Here is a 21,168-nt window from a genome sequence, read left to right as displayed (position 1 = left end):
GCTTTTGAAGCCGTGTCCAAGTCACTTGGCTACAGCTGGTAATAACACATGTGCCTATGGGAAAGGGGTGTAGCCACTCATGACTAGATGTGGAATCCAGGCTTAGGACCTTGCGACCGGCCGAAGTGGGCGTGACCTAATGAAGATGAACAAGTCGCGGAAAGGCGGTCACACCGGCCACCTGTTGTTTGCATAGATTTTTCTTTTGCAATTTTAATTAATCATTTTGTGATCAGGGTTGAAGTGGATACATCTTTCTATTCGACCAAAAAAATTCGGCAAGGGAGAAGCGCAGTGAATCTGACGGTCGAGTCGACAGGTCCCGAAATACCTGCCGTAGGCCTACTAGTCCCCTCAGGATAGGATACGATGGCCAGTCGTGTAACACTGTGCTTGAAAAGAGAGCATCCTTGATCTCCAGTGGCATAGTCAGAGGGGGAACCCCACTCCCCCGTGGCAAGCCTTCTCCAACCCTACCCCGCCCCGCCCCGGGAAAATTGGGGGTTTCTTTCTGTTGGGCTGTCGACAACCGCTCAGGTCGGTAGCTAGCAAATCCCGTACCACGGTAACGCTATGATTGACAACAACTCCCTATTCATCTTTTGGACACTTTGGCTCCCATTCCGAAAGTGACCGAGAAAAAGAGTCCGGCGTGTTTGCCGGCTGCAGCGCCTGGTTTGAAATGTGTTCCTACCCGCTGCATTTTTCAGATTTCCCCTTTTTTCGTCTGTTTCGTCTTTCCCAACACCCACCGTTGTTTCATTTGTTGTTTTTCTATAATAAATATGTAGGGTAGGGTTACATTGACAGAGCTACAGAGAACCTACAAAATGTATTATTAAAACAGTCCAATTTTCGACAAATGGTGTCGAAATATTGTTTTTATTTCATGAATTCTTTGACTAGTGCTGGTTTGCTGACAGTGTCATGTGCAATATTATTGCTTCGTCTGATTGAAACCGAACTGCTTTCCCAAAAAGTGCTGATTTTCGGTGCAAGTAATCCGTCTGGCACTAGTAGGATAGTCATAAATAACGGCCCGGGGCCTTTCACTTTCAGTGTTCCCAACACGGTGCCGTATGTACCGTGACGATCCCTGGCGACTTTTTGGGGGGAGGAGCTGCATACAGCGTCGAAGTCATCAATACAATAAAGATTTCAAATAAAAAAATTATGATCAGAGTGACCCCACAGGAAAAAGACTTCCATCTCCAGCAGGGACTGGGAGGATTTCAGATCATCCCATGAGACTAGGCGCATGTGCTGTACGCGGTGGGAACGAGCGCCATCTCACGCTTGGTTGACGCCCCCAAGTTGGCATGTCAATGGAGGGCGTTTTCACATGCGCTTATTTTTATTTTTTTTGAGAGAGAGCGCTAGATCAAGATGGCAGCGCGCAGTGGTAGTGTGTCGGAAAGTGATCGATGGCTCTCCGAAATTGTTCAATTTCGGAAAAATTCAGTGACGTTTTTGAACACACGACAAATTGAGGCTGGTGAATTTGTGCTGGATATTTTACAAGTGAGTGTTTGCTATAGACCTATCGATTTTAATTGTAAAAAGATAGTAAACCAATTTGTAAACATGGTAAACAGAGACATGACAGTGGTTACGTTGAAACTAGTACAAGCAGACAAGCATGACAAGTAGGCCCCAGCACAGTCGACTCCTCGTGCAACATGTCCAGTAGCAGTATAGTAGGCTACAATAAACTTCATTTGCATGCCAACGTCATCGGTTATGATTGTAAATGTTGGGCATGTTGGGTGTGAACAGTGGATCTGTCATGTCTGTGTGAATATTGTTCCCCCATTCAGCAGATCAGTCGATCTTCCTTTCTTCCAAGCTCATGGCTAGGCCAATGGAAGATTTTTCATCAGGTTTTGTCTTTGTTTTCAGTTATTTGGACGGTTTTCAAAGGTCCAAAGTGAAAGTCTGCCCGATATTTATCCCCAGAACTGTGGACGTTGCCAATGTTTTGTCTTGTTTGCCATGCTTGTACTGGATTGACCAGTAGACTAGTAATCCAATTTGCAAGTGACTTGGTCACCAAGGCGGATGCGCCACGATTTGCAAGCTCCTATTGGACGATTGCTGAAGTTGCGTGTTAACTTCCAGCTCCATGTAAACGGCAATCAATGCATGTAACACTATGTGCAGTGCATGTGCAGTGGGCGTGGTTTAACTGAAGTGATGTCACACTTATGAACAGGATAGTGCAGTTTGATTGACAAACGGTGCAGATCCTTCATTCACCCCTATGCCAGAAACAAGTGTTGTTTTCGAGTCTATCACAAGTCACTGCAAGTCCGTGTTCCACCACAAGTTCATCACAAGTCATTCTGTCTTACAAGCTATTCAAATGAACTGTGACAAAAACAATTCGTTTGTCATTGTTCACACTGTTACCGATGGCTGACCTTGTGAAGGGACTTGTGACTGCACATGTGATGGACTTGACACCAATACTACCAGAAATATCACCGGACATTCTAGCTGGTGGCCATCGTGGTCACAGGCTTGACAAACAGAAGCTGCTTTGCCATTTGATCTACACGTGTGCTGGGAGCAATGAAGGGATTTATCGGTCAATCTTGCAGCAAGAACTGGTGTGATCTTGGTACCATCTGTCGATTGCCTGGTCTCTTACAAGCCAATTTTCTGAAAGAGGAAAAAAGAGTTCCAGATATGAACAACACTTTATGCCCCTGTGCACGAATCTGTGAGACTTGTCTGAAAACCTGTGTTTTCCGAGTAAATGCTTCAGAATTTTCTTCGCTAAATTTCACTTTTTAGGACCTGTTATCACATTCTGAAAGCTGTTATAACATTTTAAGGGAAAATTAACTGTGTTGTCTGCATACATGGAAACCTTTCCCTGAAAGGTGGTTTTGAAAAGGAGAGGTGACTTTCCCACTTAAAAACCTGTTTTTTTTATGGGTGATGGGAAGTCTTCCACAGCCAACCACTACACATTCACCAAAGAAGACGGTCACCGCAAAATCTTAGACTGTTCAGGGAAGAAGAAATTAATAAGTCACAAAAAAATGTCAGCTGTTGACTGTGGCAATACAACATAAAGGGAAAAACAACTATTTCTTACTGAGTTGTTCTCTGTGGTTTCTTACCAAAATTCAGGCGCTGTACTCTGACAAGCTTGGTAACACCATCCGGGTTGTTCTGCTTACCATTTTACAAGAAAAAGCATCATGTTTAATGTCTACACCAGATAGGTATGCTGCCAGTCATTTTAATTTGAAGCGTTGTTGTACATGCATTCAAGCCATTTGTTACAATTCATGTCTTATCCAAAGTCTTTTTCTACAAGTCAAGTCAATTTGTCAAAAGTCTTTTTATTTCACTCCTTTTTTCTCCTAAGCATGTCACTCATCATTATTGATGTAAAACTGTCTTATTCATTTTTGATCATGCAACCTAAATGTGTGGTGTTATGCCAATCAGGTTTGACCATATCGACCTGATATTTTTCCCATCATCATAATTTATGCACATATTTCTAATGCTGAATCATCAACATAATGAAAACAGTAGAGTTTATTTTTGCACACAACAGTCATGTGAAGGAGTTCAGTCTTCAATTCACATCTCAGTGATTGGTTCATTGTTGTGGAAGCTGCAAGCAATATATTCATCAGAATTACACCGAGTTACGTGTGTTGATTTTAAGCGTCCCCGTATGTCTGCACAAATGTAATCTTTTGTTTACTGTCTCAACTTTGTGTAAGACATTCCAAGCAACCATTGCTGGACCGCCAGTGCATTTTATCTGTGACTGACATAAAAAGGCCATGGAGCACCAGTGAACAGAACTTCTTTTGAATTGATACAGTATTGAACAGACAGTTGGTTCCCTGACAAGCATGTACAATCAGACAACCCTTGAAACGGGAGCTTTCTACAAGAGCCAGTTGCTCGTCACTGTGACAACAATATTGCTGGAAACCGGGCAGCTGGTACGTTGGATGAATAGTGGTAATTTATTTTAGGCTATGTAGTCCCTCCAGAAGGAAAAAAAACACAGAGCACTCCTCGGCAAGAATAGTTCGGAAGGTTAAATTTGTAAGCGTTGGTTTGCGCTAAAGTCAGGAATCTACATTCATTTTGTCCCCTTAGACTTTCAACTCAAACATCAGTTGCATGGAAGGAAATGCAGTGAGTGAAATGATTCGTCAGATGACATTTGAAAACCTCAAATCTGACAAACTTTGTGCGGCGTACAGGGTTGGCTACATGGATTGTGTTCTGGTCTTTCTGAAATGTGATTAAGTTGTTATCTGCCTTTAAATCTTCTGTATCTAATCTGCAAAAGTTCGACTGGCACATGTTTTTACTCAACTTTCGCTACAGGAAGCACAGCCGCAGCTGTTCACAGATCTTGTGGAACTTCTTCTGGACACGGTGTCAAAGGTCAACCGTACCGCAGATCAGACCGTTCGAGGGACAGCCTGCCAGTGCCTCAGTGAAATAGAGACAATGCACCCGGTCAGTATGGAGTAGAGGGTGGGCCGGTAATCTGCCCTGAGCTTAAGTGCGCCCTCACCAGTGAAAAAAAGACAGGTGGTAGTAAGTTTTCCAACTGCGTGCACGCGAAGACCATACATTCCAGACTAAATTTGTTGCGCATACTTAGTGTGCTTTGCGTCAAACGCGCATAAACTTGTGCGCCTATGCAGTGAATGCGTACCAAAAGGACTGTCAATTTCATTTCAAAACACACCCTCTTTTGTTCATGCTCGGAGCAGGTAGACTTGGGATACTTCAGGCTCATCAACTACTAAATGATATAGAGACATTGTGTCTTGTGAGTGTGGACCTGAAATCCTTCAGGTATCAAGAATATCTGAATAGTAGGAGTAGCCAGAACTCCTGCTTTTTCTACGGGATATGCGGTTGACCTTTGCCTGATTGTCCAGGGCAGCCAAAAAGTTGCCTCCCAGACATGTATACAGCAGAATAAGCCTATGTATAGATGACATTCACACTTAGTTTACATGTGCACTTGCTTATGTTGCCAGTGAGGGCCCACAGTCCACTGAGCACCATATAAAGGCATACACATAAAGACGACGTGGCATATTCAGTACTGAGGTCTGTAGTTTTTATATACAGCTGTTTGAGAAATCACAACTCTAACCAGATTTGACGATCTACAAAAATAAGAAAACAAAATCTACAAACAACATCAAAAGTTTCCATGGGCATTGAGCTTCAAACTGGACTAAGAGAGGGCACAATTTTTCTAGCAAGAGGAGCTCCTTTGGTTGGAACCGCACTTGGCTGGTTCACAAACAACTATGAAATACATGCATTACAGGCACATGGCTACCAGCAAAATGAACACTCCTGACCAACATAGCTCTTTTCAACCGATGAGGGGGTGCTTCTGCTCGAGGGGGTGCTTCTGGTCAAGGCGGTTTATTTCTGCCACCATCTGCCCAAACAACTGGTGATGCAAGCTGAATTACACTTCTCAAGCGTCAAAAGTGCTCTCAGCTAAAATACAAATTGTCAACTCTGTCTTACTGCAAAATGCTTCTGAATAGCCTCTGTCAGTTATATTTAAGGCACAACTTTGCCTGGAACCAGATCTCCCCCAACTAAAGTATTTCAAGTGGAGCATATCGTTATGATTAAGCTCTGAGATGTCTGAAAAAAATTATGTTAATTTACTTCTATCCATAGATACATGTACATTGAAGATATTTTATTTCATTTTGCCAGGGTATTTTGATGAGGAAATTGGAGCACATTTATGCCATGAGTCAGCTAGAGTGTACGCACATCTGTCAGAATTACATGGTAAGAAGCTTTCCTTCATCCTTTGAGTCACCCGTCACTTCCAGCACAGAATTTTTTTTTAAATCAAACTCTCTCGTAAGTTATTCATTCAAGTGTCCCAAACCTTAACCCAGTGTCATTTTGTTAATACTTATTCCTTATCCCATCAGGCCTTGTTTGTGCAGGTTCTGAAGAATTCCATTGACATTCTGCTGAAGAGTGGAAACAGGTAAATGTCGTATTCTAATAAGTTTGAGTAGTATCTCTTCTCTTTCTTGAAAACTATTAGGTTCTTATTATGCCCATGTTGTGATTTTGACAATGTGTAATTTGGCAGACTTCTGTTTTAAGAAGTTGTGAGCTCAGTGTTCAACCTCGCCATTTGGCTTTGGATAAGCAGGTACCAATGAAACCAGGGTAATATCTGTGAGTGCATTTGTTTCAAATTGGTTTTCTTTACAGATTTGATGGCAGTGAAGTGACCGATCTTCTCAGTAGCAGGACAGAACCACTCAAGGTGCCACAAAGTCAATTCTTTTGAGTGGGGGGAATGTCACCCTAAGCTTTGTGTCCAGCTTTGACATCTGACTTCAGTTCCGGCCGAGCTTTGCGGCACTTTTTGCCTCAGAAACATTGAATCATCTTTATAGGCCAAGGTTTTTTATCATTTTCATCTGGCCACAGCTTTTGAAATGAAAACTATTAAACAGGTTCTTCGCTTAATGTCTGGCTGATGGCGAGAGCACACTGAATGAGGTTTCTGGTTAAACCCTCTGGGTCGTGTTACAACCACCGAAATCTGAGTTTGATACATGGCACGTTGCTGGGTCATTTTCCAAATTTTGTCCTCTCCACTATCCAAAAATCACATTTATCAAAAAAGTAATCTTGTAGACTTTCTTAAAATCTCCATTGTCTCTGATTTTGCTCAGCCCCTTACGCTTCCAGAAGATTTCAGCAAGAAAATGTTTCAGCTAGGTTCACCACCGGTAAGTCCAAATAAGCTGACAATTAATGCCACTGCTGGAGGTAGGAGGCTGTAGGTGAAGGTTTTCACTTCAGACACCTTTCTTCATGCAACCAAGGAGTAGTCAAATGTTATCCTCGTCGCTTTCCCTTTGTGGTGGTTTTGAAGCATTACTGGACCTTCTGTTAGGGCACTGGCAGACAAACACACGTCAAGTTTACATTCATTTCTTTGTTAAGCCTAACCCCATAGGCAATATGAACATGATGAAATGTTGTTTTGAAATTTTGAGACTGTTACAGTTAACCCCTTTGCTACGGAGGACTATGTGAGGATTAGTGCATACCACACATACAGTCTATTCACCATGCAGCTGCTGGTTCAGTGGGGCCTGCTGCTGGACAAAGCCCTCTATTCAGGGCATACCACAGCCCAGCAGTCGCGGTCAAAATAATCCCGCCACCACCGTGAAGGGGTTAAGAGAGAATAAAGCAAAGATGTACGTCACCGTACCCGTACATTGCCAGGTGATAGTCAAAGACACAGCATTACTCTGTAATGTCAGGTAAAACTCACAGCGGCTGGAATAAGTGTTTCAATGTATCCAAACTGTGGTTTTGATTTCTCTTCAAACTGAATGAGAGGTTTGTGTTGGATCAGAAATGATTACAGGAAATCTAAGGAAGCAATGAATGCTGTTTGGGAGCCCAGTGTCTTCCTTTGCTTTTTAGTGTAAAATGGTCATTGTAGTTTTGTTTTTCAGAAATGCAATTGAAATAATTTCAAGTAATATCAAATTCTCTATGGAAACATGTTATTTTCACAGGACTCCTCGTTAAGATGCTTCCCTGAGGACGTAGATTGTAAGGAGCTGCTGAGGTGTTTGTCATTTCTGTTGGACAACCTTTATCTCATGACCACGGCCTGTGCCGTGACGACGCTCCTTAAACTCGTCGACTGCATGGCGACGTCCCCTCAAATTGCACCGCACGTAAGTGGTCGTATCCCGTGTACAGTTTCTGCAAGCTTAATGCTTGTGACCGCAGCCTGAATCTGCCTTGACTTGAAGCAGCCGCTCACCAGCAAAGAAGAGACAGGTTGGTGGGAATTGTCTCACCTGGGTGCCCGGTGCACGCCTAGAGACGGTATACACATCAGTGGAAATTGGTCGTTCCTGCTCAGTGCATCCTATGCCAAATGTGCGTAAATTTGTGTGCGCAGGCAACAAGTTCCCACCCAAGGACCGTCACTGGTATGCAAAAGCAAGCCATCTGCTGTTTCCCGCACAGAGCAGACAGGCCACATCTAAGAATGAACCAAATCATAGGCCACATCCGAATCAAGTGGCTACAGTGGGAACAACACACTCATCACTGGTGACCGAAGCCGCTAGCTAGTGGCTTTCATAGGTGTCCAGGTTATGTCCAGTCACAGCCGTAACATTCAGAGACAGCCATGCTCACACTTAGCCAGTTGCAATTGCTCATGCAGTCATCAAGATCTGACATTGTTCCACTCTGGAATAAGCCAGTCCTGCTTTTCGTACCGACACACTTTGTGCTAATTCAGTCAGTGACTGTCAACCATTTTTTTTTTAATTTGCCTGGCACCCAGAAAAAACTTTGGGCATGGGTTACCTGGGAAATTAGCCAGTGGTTGACAAGATTGTCAAATAGTAGCTGGCTGCTGATATGTGCACATTCAGATGAAAATTAGGCAGTGTCCAAAAGTTACAGCTATGACTTGAAAGGACACATACATCAATTGAAGCCATTAGCCAGCAGCTGCAGCCACTTTCCAAAGGTGCGTGTGTTACTCCTAGCCACAGCCACTTTATTCAGACGTGGCCAAAGTTCTGTATGTCCTGCACCATTTCTGCATATGTACCAACACCATCACAGCTGTTCTTACCCAGGGCCCCCAAGATGGGTCGTGTCCAAATGAATTGACTATGGCTGGAAAATAATACATTAGCCAATAGGAAAAAGGGGAGAATCAATATCCAGCTTGATCCATAGAGGCAAGTGTTGTTTCAAGCTACTGTGAAGTAATTCAGATGTGGCTTTTCTCACCATTTGAATTCAATGAGACTATCTAACCAGGTTTTTTTTGGGGGGGGTGTCCCAACAGAAAAACTTGAGGCAAGGTATTCAGGAGATCAATAATCCAAACAGGCACCTGTTTTATTTTAAAATTAGGGCATTTTTCCTCAATAATAGTCTGTTGCTTTTGTACAGATTCTGAGGCCCTTTGTGACGCGGGTTGAAGCTTCACTGGATGTAGCATTATTCCATGTAGTGCTGATGCTCAAGGTACCAGACAACATTATCAGACAAAAAAGGAAGAATGTTGAGAAGTTTATGCACATCTCTGAACTTCACAGAGGCAATCTGAAGCAGTTGTATCTTCCTTTCTGTAGTCATTTGGCCTGCCAGGTTTTTATTTTGAAATTAGTAGCCTTTGAAAAATGAAACTGAAGGTTACATTAAAAAAGAATTAGTCTAAGAGCATGTTTACTTCAGGACCATAGGTAGCCATATTTTGACAGACTCTCATCAAACGTGTGCTATTTGACAATAGTTGAACTTGTGTAGTTTACTGCTGCGGGCCATCCTTTGGATGTTGGTTGAATCTGCGTTACTGATAGTGTCTTGTGTCAAAGTACACGGCAGGATGATTGGACCGTGAGTTGATGTTTGACAGGTTTATTTTCTTCTCTGCGTCACATCAGCTGAGGTTCGGCAGAGAACTCATGACCGATGCTGAAGAGGAATTGCTCCTGGACAGGCTAGTCTCCTGCTCCAGTCACCCTTGCCTGATGCCAGGGCACAGACTGCTCTGCTATCAGTGGCTCCTCAACTTCCCTGAAAACAAGGTAGCATGGAGGAAAAGACCCAAACCGTTGTAACTGAATACTTATGAATGCATTGGCAAATAAGACATAGCGAACCATCAATATCAGATTGATGAAAAGGTAAAACGAAAAACAGTTTGGAGTTTCTTCGGAGAATACATCCCAGTCTTTACAATAGCATTTTATATTTCTTACCTGCCTGATAACATAGACGAAGGTCGTATTCATCCGCGTTCATTTTAATGATATTTCCTCACATGATTTCAAGAGGCTGCCTCTCTCTGGATGATTTCTGTTGTAGGTTTCTGTTTCCGATTCGGAGAGTCATTTACCTGCTGCCCTGGACTACAGCAAGACTGCATCCTTGTACCCAGGGGTATTTGATGGTTTGGATACCACTCTCATTAAACTCAACCTGCTGAGTCTCTGCTTCACTCCAAGCCATGTTCAAGGTTAGTAACCCCAATACTTGGGAGTGCTGTTCACGTTGGAATAGTCTGGGAACCTGACCTCATACCATGGATGTTTGTGAGGACAGGTAATGTCCTCAAAGCTTTTGAAAAGGTATATGTAGACCTGAGACTGGACCTCGCTATGTAAAAGTATATGATGACAGGCAGTGTCCGAAAAATATCTGAAATTGTATTGGTTGCCATGTACCTCGCTAATTCCAGCTTTCTGGCTGTCTGTGTGGCCTGTTTTCCAAGAATGCATCGCGGTACTTTGTGACTATCAAATAAATTTACCGAAATTGGAGGCCATTAGGGCAACATCTCATTGGTTAGTCTCATACCCTACACCTCAGTCAAAGATGCTGAGGATGTCCTCAAACTAAAGGCTGGGTCATATTTGGTGCAGAAATTTCCAGTAGTTTAGGATTACACATCGTGTTCTGCCAATTTCAAGAGGGCTGTTACTCATGGTGTTTGCTACATAGGCCATTAAAGGTTTAGTTCTGATTGGTGCTGCCACGATTTGTATCTCATTGACAGATTCGGCTTCAACCACGTTAATGGGTTGCTTAGTACCGCTACAGAAGTCCATTCATTATGGAATCACTGGCCGCCCCGCTGTCACGCTCTACCGAGCGCTTTATTTGTACTACCGGCGACACTGCGACACTGTCCTGAGAGAGGAGATCTACAAGTAAGCACCAGATGTCATATTGCACAAGCACACACAGTAGACCCGTCTGTGCTTGAGTTCCCCCTTCGCTGTTGAGGAATAAAGATACTGGGGTGATGCTTGAATGCCACTAGCACCGTGTGCCCAATAGCCACACAAATACGCTACAGACTTGCAAAGTGAAGTTCCTAACAAGTTCCGTTGCTAGGAAAATTGTGCCATCCCTTGGCCCAGCTCGAGGCCGATTACTGTCCAGAGTTGGAATGTGAAAATCTTCAAAAACTGCCAGTAAACTTGGCACTCGGGAGGAACTCACTTACAACCTTGGTACCTGGTGTAAAAATCTCTCTCCTTCACACAAAGTGCCCATTGAATGCCACAGGGCTATACTCAGTCCACTTACAGCCGTGAAAAGAATGAATTGGATGTTACTAGGAAGAGCCAAATCTCGGCTGTCATTCCCATGATTTGAAATCAGTTTTGGAGTATACTGTATAATTTGTGGTTTGTGATATGTTAGCCCATGTACAATACTTTCTCTTTTGGCATCTTGTTCACGACATAAACAGTGGAGAAAAGATTGTTAATTGGAGAATGATATATGAAAGATGCTCTTTGTAAACTTAAAAACGACTTCTTTGAAACGTTCCTCTTTCTGTCCTTACACATTGCCGGAGAAGAAATAAATGACTCTATTCAAGGTGTTTTGGTATAACACTTTTCCCTGAAAATATTGTTTTGGTTGGGGAAAGTTGTATCACAGGACATTATGTATGGTGGCATTACTTTCAAGCATTTGCCATTTGTCCTTAATGGGCCTCGGAGTAATTGTGCTATTTATCTCACTTTGCAGGCTGATTGTAACCATAGTGACGGAGCAACCAAAGTTTGTGCCCCACACCATCAATTTCATTGAGTGCATCAACAGAATCGACACCAACGAGTAAAACTATAATGATGTTTACATTTGGCTTATGTTCTCGCCTGTCTGTTTTTATTCTCAACATTAGAAAAGACTCGTTGATTTGCACTTGACTCACTCATGTTGCTATGGTGATCTGATTGGTATCTTATATTGCAGCTCTTTCCCTACGGAGTTGCTTCAGTCTTCCATGGAGAATATTGTGTCCACTCCTCCCTCAGACGTCATAGAGGATTTGGAGTATCATCTTCTCCTACTTGAGAAAGTCTGTGAGGAGAAGAGCATTCCACCAAAGGTTTGCGTTAGGAAGTGTAACAAATAAGACATAGAATGTGAAAGGGATTCTAAACCTTTTGGTTTGAAGACATGAAGTCACAGGTGGTTTGTGGGAAATGCGCTGTTGTATAAGTGTCTGAGCTTAAGGTGTTCATGTGTTGCTGGAAAAGAAAATGCAAAACTTAAACAACTTTGTCACTGCTCATGTAGAGGGGTGTATTGTTCGCGGCTGCATTGTTGGTTTTCAGTTTAGAGGTGGCAGAATTGTGGATTCGGAGTCGGATGTTAGAACCAGGGATTTCTTTCAGTATTTCTCTTTCCCGCAGCCTGTGGTGGTGTTCCTCCATCAACTTCTCAATTCCACATCCATCGCAGCCAGTGGCAGCTGGTTGCTAGGCAACTGCATCCTATCCGTTTGCCACAGCATCATGCAGCATCATGATACGACAGACATCTTCAAAGGTCTCAATTTACTGCAGACAAAGTACCTCATCAACTGCATGCCTTGTAGGATAAAACGTGTGCTTGCAAAGTTGTATTGGAAGTTGATACTTTGGCGCTTGTCTCCAGGGTCTGCAAATATGAGCCGGGCCAAAACTGAGACCATTTTACTCCGAAAAAGTAGATTGTGCTCTCCAGTTGTTCCAAAATTGTTTACAGAAACAGTGTGAAAAGTGAGAGAGGAGCTCATTATGACCGCGTGATTTAGAAGAAAGTCATCCCGGAGCAGTTTGGAACGTTGAGTCAAAACAACATTGGACATTCTGGGGTATTGGTCATAATGTTCTGAAATGGGGACTCATTTTTATCAACAATCCTGAGTTTCCTAGCTTCATTCTGAAAACTATTTTGTTTTCAGAGTCTGGCCAGTTGCTGTTTGAGTTGCTGACAAGCTACGGTGACCTGGACATCAGAGACAGAGCGCGGTTCTACTATGCAATGCTCACCAACATTTCGAGCCAAAAGGTTACAAAACAGTGAAAGAGGATACAGATATTTTTAGAGCCATCCACGGCAGACCAGTGAAAAAGTATACAATCTCAGACCTGACCATGACAAACCAATAAGAAATTGTATAGTTCTCTTCATTTCAATGAAAAGTGTAATTCTCTGCAGAACTGTCCATGGACTAGGGGAAGCTACATGTATAAGGCACGTAAATGATAAACCCTAAATGCTGGCCAGTGATTGCCAGGAACGTCCCTGAATCTTCAAAAAAAATCTAAACAGGTGACTCTAAACCGCTAACAATTTTTTTTTTGCCTTCAAACCCCATGTACATGAGGAGTGTCAGGAATCTCAGGTGTCCCCAATTAATGCAAATCCGTAGATGGGAATCCTACATTTGCAAACATTGCCAGCGTCGATGACTTATTTCCTGTTTGTGATGGGTAAGCTGTTGCCAGGGTCTGCTGAATTTTTACAGATTAGCAATTGGCAGGGTTAGCTCACCAATGTGCAAAGTTAGGAGGTCCCTCTGCTTTCTTCCTTTGTCTTTTTAGATTTCAAGTATCCTGTCATCTGCTGGCACTACTCACAGCTTGACCAGGCTGGTGACTGGCAGCTCCAATTTCGACATTCCACCTCCCGTACAGAAGCTCAGCGAGCCTGTTCTTTGTCTGACTAGGTATGTTCCAATATTGTAGCCAAGTCTTGGCAAGATATTTCAGGTCAGGCACAAGTCACTCGGTCTGAGGTCATGTCGTAAGTTGCTTGCGTGAGCTGTTCATCCACTGGAACTGGCGGCTAGACTTTTTAATTTGACTTGTGATGGAGTCGTTGACTAGACTCATCTGGTATGTTCAAAGCAAGATGCCTACAACGTCACGAGGCACAACGTTCTAGATTTCCTCTGTGAGTCATGTCCAATAGGTCTATGCTCTGAAGACACACTTTGCTAAGGTGTGCTTTCTTATGGGAGTCAGCTAGGCATGAAGGATTCATGAAGGATTGGCAATCACATATTTCAGAGCACTGATTTGATATTATATTCTTGTCGATATTCTGATCACGGTGCTACGCCGCGGCAGCCCTTCCGTATTTCTATGAAGGATTCAGAGTTCCCCAGGAAGGTGTACATGTAAATTGAGCATGAAATTGTGAGTGCCTAGGATTAGTATCTCGCACTATAACTGCTTGGGGAATAAAGTTGCTAAACAAGATTGCGTTGCAAGAAAACCAGACGAACATTTCATGGCACTGCTTCTCTTGATGAGCTAAACATTTTCGCTAACATGAATCCAAAAAGTTGTGTCAGCTTTTGTCACTTCATTTGAGGAATGTGTTGCATAAAAGAAAATCACTAAATATGGGTGTGTCATGCAGTGACTGACTTTCATCATGAAACAGAATTCTTTCGAAAGCATGACAAACTCAAAGCGATGCCTTGTTACAGTCATTTGAAAATTTCTTCTATCTTAATCCTGCGTTTCCTCCAGGATTCAGAGAAGACCAAAGTGCTCGACGTTTGCCTATTCTACTTGTGGACAGTATCTGCAGGAGCTCCAGTCATATAGCCAGCCACCTGCCGTTCATATGGACTACTACCTGCATTATGTAGGTACAAGCTCCCCGCTCGAACGAGACATGGCGTGTTTTTGTAACCCAGCATTGATATCCTTTGGCTGGGACTCTCTGCATGCGTACCCGGGTTCTTGCAGGCTTGGTATGAGAGTTGCCCCGAGCAAGTGAGACCGGTTTCTGTTGGAATGCACCGCTATAGTGTGAGCGGCTGGTGCCCATTTAATACCCTTGGTACCAGGCACAATCGAACAGTAGCTGACAAATGGTCAACTTGCCTAGAGTGCGGAGACTTGTTCTGTTGAACCCTGATGTGCATTTTTTGACAATGAAAGATTTGATAGGGGAAGTAATGAGAAGAATTGAACTGAGCGACTAAAAAGTGAAGTTTTGAGAGTCAGCTCAGGACAGGTGCACATACATTTATGTTTTCCAGACCGATGCAGACGTGACACCGTCCATGGACAAACTGTACACGCTGGTTCTACACGTTGACGTCCCAAAGAGCTACAGAGAGATACCAGGTAAGGGGGGGGGGTTAACCTTGGAGTTTGATGCTTCAGAAGGCACTTAGTGATTAGGGTTGAAAGTCACCCCTTCTCTCAGAAGTAGAGGGGAAAAGAAAGCAAAGAGAGGGGGGAAAGACAGTTTTCAAAAGTACGATTTTCATGCACAAATTGACCAGAACAGATGAAGAATGCGCTCCCACAGTCTAAGTACATTCACTTGTATGATCTGCAATGAATGCCATGCTAAGTGCGACGTGATGTAAGGGGCACACTAACAACGGTGGTGGAACACCTGAAGCAAAGTTTGGTGGTCTAGCGGTAAGTATTGTCTTATCACAAAAGAAATCAGCATGCGAAGTCCTTGCTTGCACCAATTTGTGATCAGACTTTGTGAAAACGTACGGGCAGACAAGAAAATTGTGGAAAACGCCGGAAACATATTGCAATGGCCTCTCGGTGTTTGTGAGAACTCTGATGACTGGTGATGTTTCGCTGCAGATGTAGCTCTGTCTTGCCTTGTCTTGGAGGAATCTCGACAGCCATCAGACACCTGCCAGGTCATCTCCTTACCGATTCAACCCCTGGAACCTGTGCCGTCAAAACTCCCCGTCAGGTTAGTACTTAACTGTGGCTTGAACCATTAGCTAGAACATGTGTCGGCAACATTCCCTGCGGGGTTAGTACTTCATCTCAGAATGAAGTACTATAACCTGGGTCACTGGAAATCCTGTCAGTCTAGCACTTAAGATCATTACAGGCAGGCTTTGTTTTTGTAGGTCATCTGCATATCTTTCAGTGTTATTTTCATGTCATTTTGTCCGTTTTGTCTAGAGTAATGATATGTTGGCCATTTCAGTGCTTTGAGATGAAATGAAGAAAAAGCAGATTCAAACATTAGGACCTTTACTAAGTACTAACCCTGTCGGGTAAGTACTTATCACAGAATCAACTACCAGTACCTGTGCAATTGAAAGTCTCTGTTAGAATAGAACTCCAGTACAGAATCAACCACAACAGAATCTTTTCCTAAAAGAAATTCCCCAGCAGACTGGTGCTCCAGAATGATATGTCACAATTAATTCATTCGATATTTGCCCAAAGAATACATGTAACTGACGAGCAAAATGCAATGTCTGACAAATCAAGCCCTGAATTTTGTCATATTTAGACATTCAGATTGTGGTGACAAATTTGGTACTTTCTGTTTGTTTTACCTTCTCCCTGTCTAGTGTGGTGTTCATGACGGCTGATGGCCAGACATCCACTGGTAGTCTCTCTCCAGTCCACATTCAGTTCTCAGACCTCTACTTGCCCATGCCAGTCAGCTCATCTGACAGACCAGGATTATTTGACGCTTTGTGGAAACACATACAAAACCACAGGTATTTGAATCACGGCTCTCAAATATATCTACAAGAACATTAATTATTTGTGTAAATTACATCAGGATACTACAAAGCAGAAAAATTCCTTAAAGGGAATGTTAGTTTCGAGTTTGAAAATCAATTCAATCAAATAAGAACTGAAAAATTGGTTGGACTCGAGGAGCAGGGCAGAGGCATTCATACTGCGTTGTGTTCACTGTTCATGTGAATTTGGGAGCTCACTTGATGGGTATCAGGGGCATAGTGGAGTTTTGCATCGTGCTGACTCTTATTTGGCTGGTTTCCTGTCTTCCCGTGCACTCTAGATTTTAAAAGAAATTGGGTGGGGGACCAGTTTATGAGGCTATTTGGCCACCTCCCTTAGATGCATGTATGCTGTCTTTAACACCCAGTGCTTGTGACAGCAGTAGTGGAGCTTACAATAGGCTAAGTTTAGTCAGCGGCCATTTGCCCACCACTGGTCAATTTTTACATGGTAACTTGTATGTCAAGCTAACCAAGGAGAACCTATCAGTAGTTAATAAATGGTCACTGACTGAACTGGGTTGCCAATTTGTTAGGTTTTTTGTTTTTTTCTCATCATTTGACATTTACATTCTAACAATGTTCTACAGACAGACAAAGCCATATCATCACAAATCTATTCAAAGCCCTACTTTTCATCATCCATTGGTGTGTGTTTTCCATTAGTAGCGGCATGTGCGCTGAATCAGTCTGTACCTTGCTGCTGAGCAAGGCAGCCATGTTGGGAGTGATTCAGGATCAACTACAAGACTACAGAATTAACCATGATGCAAAAGGTAAACAGTCATCTAGGTTCAGTGTTGCATTTCATTTCAGCCACTGTTTTCAACAAGTTTGAAACAGGCACTGTTGAACCTGCCAATTAATTTTGTTGATATCGTTAATTGGGAACTTACTAACCGTACTTGAATTTGGTATTTGTTACAAAACATGTTAATTACTTTCATAAAATCAATGTCATTTCCTTCATTCTTCCAGTACAGATCCCTGAAAAAGTGTTTTCTTTGAAAAGAATTTTGTTTTAAAGTTTTCTGCAAATTTGTAAAAACTAGATTTCCCATATTATTGGAAAAAATTCCCGAAAGAATTTTTTTCCTTGAGTCATAGCCTATACTCTCAATGCATTCAGTGAAGACGCACAGATGAAAAAATGGGGGGGGGGAAAGAACAAGAAAAAAAGGAAAGAAAAATGAGGAAAGGGGAATTCCCTGTTTGCTGAAAAATATCTCAGAATTGACGTCCTTCCACAGTTAAAGGTTTCCAATTTGTTCTGATAAGTGCTCCCCCCCCCAGCTGGTGGAAAAATCCTTGTGATGCCCATGTGCACACCTGCCTGGTACAAGCAGAGGGATATGTAGGAAATGAGGTAGAGTCTCAGATTTGCTAAGTGATGTCACAATACCAGGAAGACGGGAGACTAGACAGTGTCAAAAAGACGTGAATTTTTGGTATCAATTGTTTCCCGGCAGAGGATGTTGCAAGGATTGGCATCTTTCTCCCTCCGTCCTGGCATGTGCTGCTCAAAGTTACCACCAAGCAGGACATGGCAGTGGTTGCCATAGCGACAGACAACTGGAAAGTCTTGCCGCTGGTCGACTCGTTCTTGCATCAGTTAGAGGAGAGTTGTGCCAGATGAGGAACGGAGCTCAGTGAACTGACTGAACTGATCATGGACAGCATCACACAAGTTTTTTTCTAAAACATCCGCCAATCAATTTCTTACAGATCTGACGTTCAAATCAGCACTGAAGCAGCGTCTTTGCTCTGAAATGATACTTGCATGAGGGCGTAAGCTCATCATGAAGGAACCATTGTAGGTTTAAGTCAGAGACACGTACCTGAAGTCGTTGTTGATGGTGAGCATGTGCTAAGCAGTCTGGTGGCACTTGTCGCTGTTGGACAGCTCTGTAGAAAACGATATATGATGGATGGAAGTTATCAACTGCATACATTGAAACACCTCATGTGATCTGGCTATCCCTAATTGGCCGGTTATTGTATTTCTCAAGTCATTCCAAATTCTGGTGGAACATATGAATTCAGTAGGCCTGTGGAATGCTATCAAATCGCATTCTCTCTAACCCGTGCAAAATATGCCCCTGGCAACGAAAGGATCCATCAAGCACCGTTGCTGCCCTGCCTTCATTAATTGCCTACAGAAAGGTGCTACAGCTTGTACACATTCAGATGAAAGTAAGTGGCGTAAACTTTGCTCCATTCGCGTGCCAACCAGTCTGTGCACACAATTTGTCCTTCATTGGCTGTCTCAAGACTTGTTACTGTTTTTTTACTGGTCCAATGCACAGACCTCCCTGTTTTTGTGCACAAGCGTGGCGTACATAGTGGGGACCTCCACACAAAGAAGTCTGCATAATGTAGGGTTGCAAGACACTGTGTGGACTGCCACACATTCACACAGTGGTTCCCCTCTCCGAAAAAAAAGCTTCAGGGGCATTTTGGGGTCAGGGTGTTCTGCGACAGAATAAAGAGGAACAGTCCAGGAAATCATGAACAAAAATCCAGCTCGAAGGAGTAAGAACGGGAGAAAAAGGAGCAGTTCGCCTGATTTTTCTTAACCAAAGAGCAAAGGAATGTCCACCTTAGGTATGTAAAACAAGCACGAGGGGGTGTGTTTTCTTTTGTTTTGTTTTTTTTCAGGCTCGATTCTAGCTACATCCCTCTTATTTCTGTATGGTCATCAGAGTAGACAAGGACCTTGACTACAATACCGTGCTCTTGGTATTGCTCTGGTCACAGTCGTTTATTTAAAAAAAAATAGAACTATGCAATCCTGGTCAAATCTGGTAATACGAAGGGCTGTTTAAGTACGGAACCAACTTCACTTTAGTTTCTTTGAATGTGGGCAGTTGTCTCAGTGAGTTACGGAGGGGATTATCACAACCACTTCAGTCTTAATATACTTCATTATGTGCACTCCAAGAAGATACTGAGGAATGAACCGACCTGTTTTCGTGTTGTTTGAAAAAATCCAGAAATGTTCTGTGACATTGAAGATGCAGCTGTCCATGCAACACAGTCTTGGTTAAAAGCAGCGATTCTAAGAGCTGTCAAGAATTGACGAATGTAAAGAGTAGAACAGAAATGCCTACAACTTGTTCAAATATCTTTTTGTTGTTGTTGTTGTTGTTTGTTTTTCCATAACATTCTTTTGTATAAGTTATCCCAAGCATTGATATGAAATTCGATCAATTACGGTCCACACAACTGAAGGTGCTTGTTAAAGTATAGTCTTAACTCGAAATTCACATGTAAATCATTGACAATTATCTTATCTTTGAAGGAAATGTTAATCAAATTACAAAGTTATCTTCATAAAATATCTGCGGTGATTGCTTTGTGTGAATGTTTGTTTTTACCCATGTACACACTGTTTCTAAAGACGCTTGCACATGTATGTACAAGTTTATTAACGTGCCCGTTTATTTAACGGAACCCGAAGCTGGCATTTTGATGGGAATACACTTAATACTTGTCGATTACAAGGAAAAATCGTGCCCGGCAATCATGCGCTCTTGCCAGAAACTGAAATTCATGTTAGAATCCTGAAAATTATTTAGGCCTACATGTTTTGATACGTAGTGGAAGCGATCAAAGTATCGTCGTTAAGTGCCAGCGTTCCAAGGGGATCGACCGCAGTTGACCTGCGATGAGGGGCTCTGTGTCATGATATTCGCTGGCGCTTGATGTATCGTCCCTTTTAATATACGTCAGATAAGATATATCTGTTGATGCTCAGATAATCCGTTGTGGCTTGGCCATTTTCCCGTCTGTCTGAAAGCATAGAGCCTGAAATTACTCCGGGCGCAAAACCAGCCGAGAGAATTACACCCCGAGAGAGATGTTTGTAAATGGAGTTGTTTACTTCATACGCTGCGGGAGTTACATTTTGTGGCTATCCAGGAGGGAAGTTTGCCTTGGTGAATTTTGTCTTCTTTTCATACAGCCACCGATTTGAAAGTACTGGCGACTCACAACGGTACGGGCAAACAACCCTGACCTTCGCTTATACGGACAAAAAAAAAACACTTTTAATAAAAACAGAAAATTTTCCTGGACTCAACATAATAACCACTTAGCAATGCAATTCCTTGCTTAGTCCTTGTGCTGAGAACGACAGCAATGTATACGAGCTACTTACGCTCACTTAGTAATATTTGAAGGAGAATTTAAGGTTAATTATTTTGTTTTCATTAGCTGTCAGAAAATACGTGCGTCGGCAAAGCGGTGAGAGTGGTGGGGAGGTGCGGGGGGTTCTTGACGACTCCCAGCCCAAATCTAGTTTCGAAGTCCTCTCCCCTTTGCGTATAAGTCTCACGCCTCCCTCTAAAACCGACTCTTGCCTCATCGGACCCCGGAGAAATGTGTCCTTCATTTCTCTTCTCTTGTCTCGGGCCGCGTGACCCCTCAGACTTTCAGATCCGCCAATCTGTTTAGATCATCAGATGTCCGGATTGTACATGGCTGGATGGTTTCTGTTGCTACAGCAGCTGTACGTTCATCCCTATTCCACTGACCCTCATCTCATGATGCGCTGCCTCGGCTCCGTCACCATGGTGACACATAAGACTTTTCCAGTGAGCTTCATATACGCACGCGCACCCTGTCTAGCGTGGGAGTTCAGTTTTTGCACAAGGCCATTTACGGCAATTGTAGGCAGGTGGTTTGCTCCAAAGCACGTTCTCACAAAATAACCCCGTGCCAGGGATGCAGGGACGTATTGTTCTTGCCTGTTTGGTAAACAGCGGCTAATTTGTAAAAGCAAAATT

General features: G+C 42.9%; 1 protein-coding gene and 1 long non-coding RNA gene across 3 annotated transcripts in view; one reads left to right on the top strand and one right to left on the bottom strand.

Moving 5' to 3' along the window:
• Window positions 1–1,364: 1,364 nt before the first annotated feature.
• Window positions 1,365–19,731, top strand: ap5b1 (adaptor related protein complex 5 subunit beta 1). The gene is made up of 24 exons (XM_022225454.2): window positions 1,365–1,521; window positions 3,139–3,233; window positions 3,851–3,974; window positions 4,369–4,503; window positions 5,743–5,820; window positions 5,970–6,028; window positions 6,262–6,316; window positions 6,732–6,788; window positions 7,593–7,757; window positions 9,004–9,078; window positions 9,498–9,641; window positions 9,922–10,072; window positions 10,613–10,766; window positions 11,599–11,688; window positions 11,827–11,962; window positions 12,270–12,405; window positions 12,803–12,909; window positions 13,446–13,570; window positions 14,382–14,499; window positions 14,900–14,987; window positions 15,471–15,585; window positions 16,202–16,354; window positions 17,048–17,157; window positions 17,851–19,731. The coding sequence occupies exons 1-24, from the start codon at window positions 1,387–1,389 to the stop codon at window positions 18,015–18,017; spliced, it is 2,772 nt and encodes a 923-aa protein (XP_022081146.2). The 5' UTR covers window positions 1,365–1,386; the 3' UTR covers window positions 18,018–19,731.
• LOC110974093 (uncharacterized) overlaps window positions 11,796–21,168 on the bottom strand; it is an 89,656-nt gene continuing 80,283 nt past the window's right edge. The window contains exons 3-5 of one of the 2 annotated variants that reach the window (XR_015425109.1): window positions 18,220–18,286; window positions 16,187–16,326; window positions 11,796–11,934 (exon numbers count right to left, since the gene is read on the bottom strand). This is a non-coding gene — a long non-coding RNA (uncharacterized LOC110974093). Of the gene's footprint in view, window positions 11,935–16,186; window positions 16,327–18,219; window positions 18,287–21,168 lie in introns of those variants that run through there. The other variant, XR_015425106.1, reaches the window with a different exon arrangement.

Source organism: Acanthaster planci, linkage group LG04 (genome assembly GCF_054643075.1).
Source record: "Acanthaster planci isolate LZ-2023a linkage group LG04, COTS_SCS, whole genome shotgun sequence".
Lineage (NCBI taxonomy): Eukaryota > Metazoa > Echinodermata > Asteroidea > Valvatida > Acanthasteridae > Acanthaster > Acanthaster planci.
The sequence above is the reverse complement of the archived record's forward strand: the minus strand, read 5'-3'. Positions and strand labels throughout refer to the sequence as shown.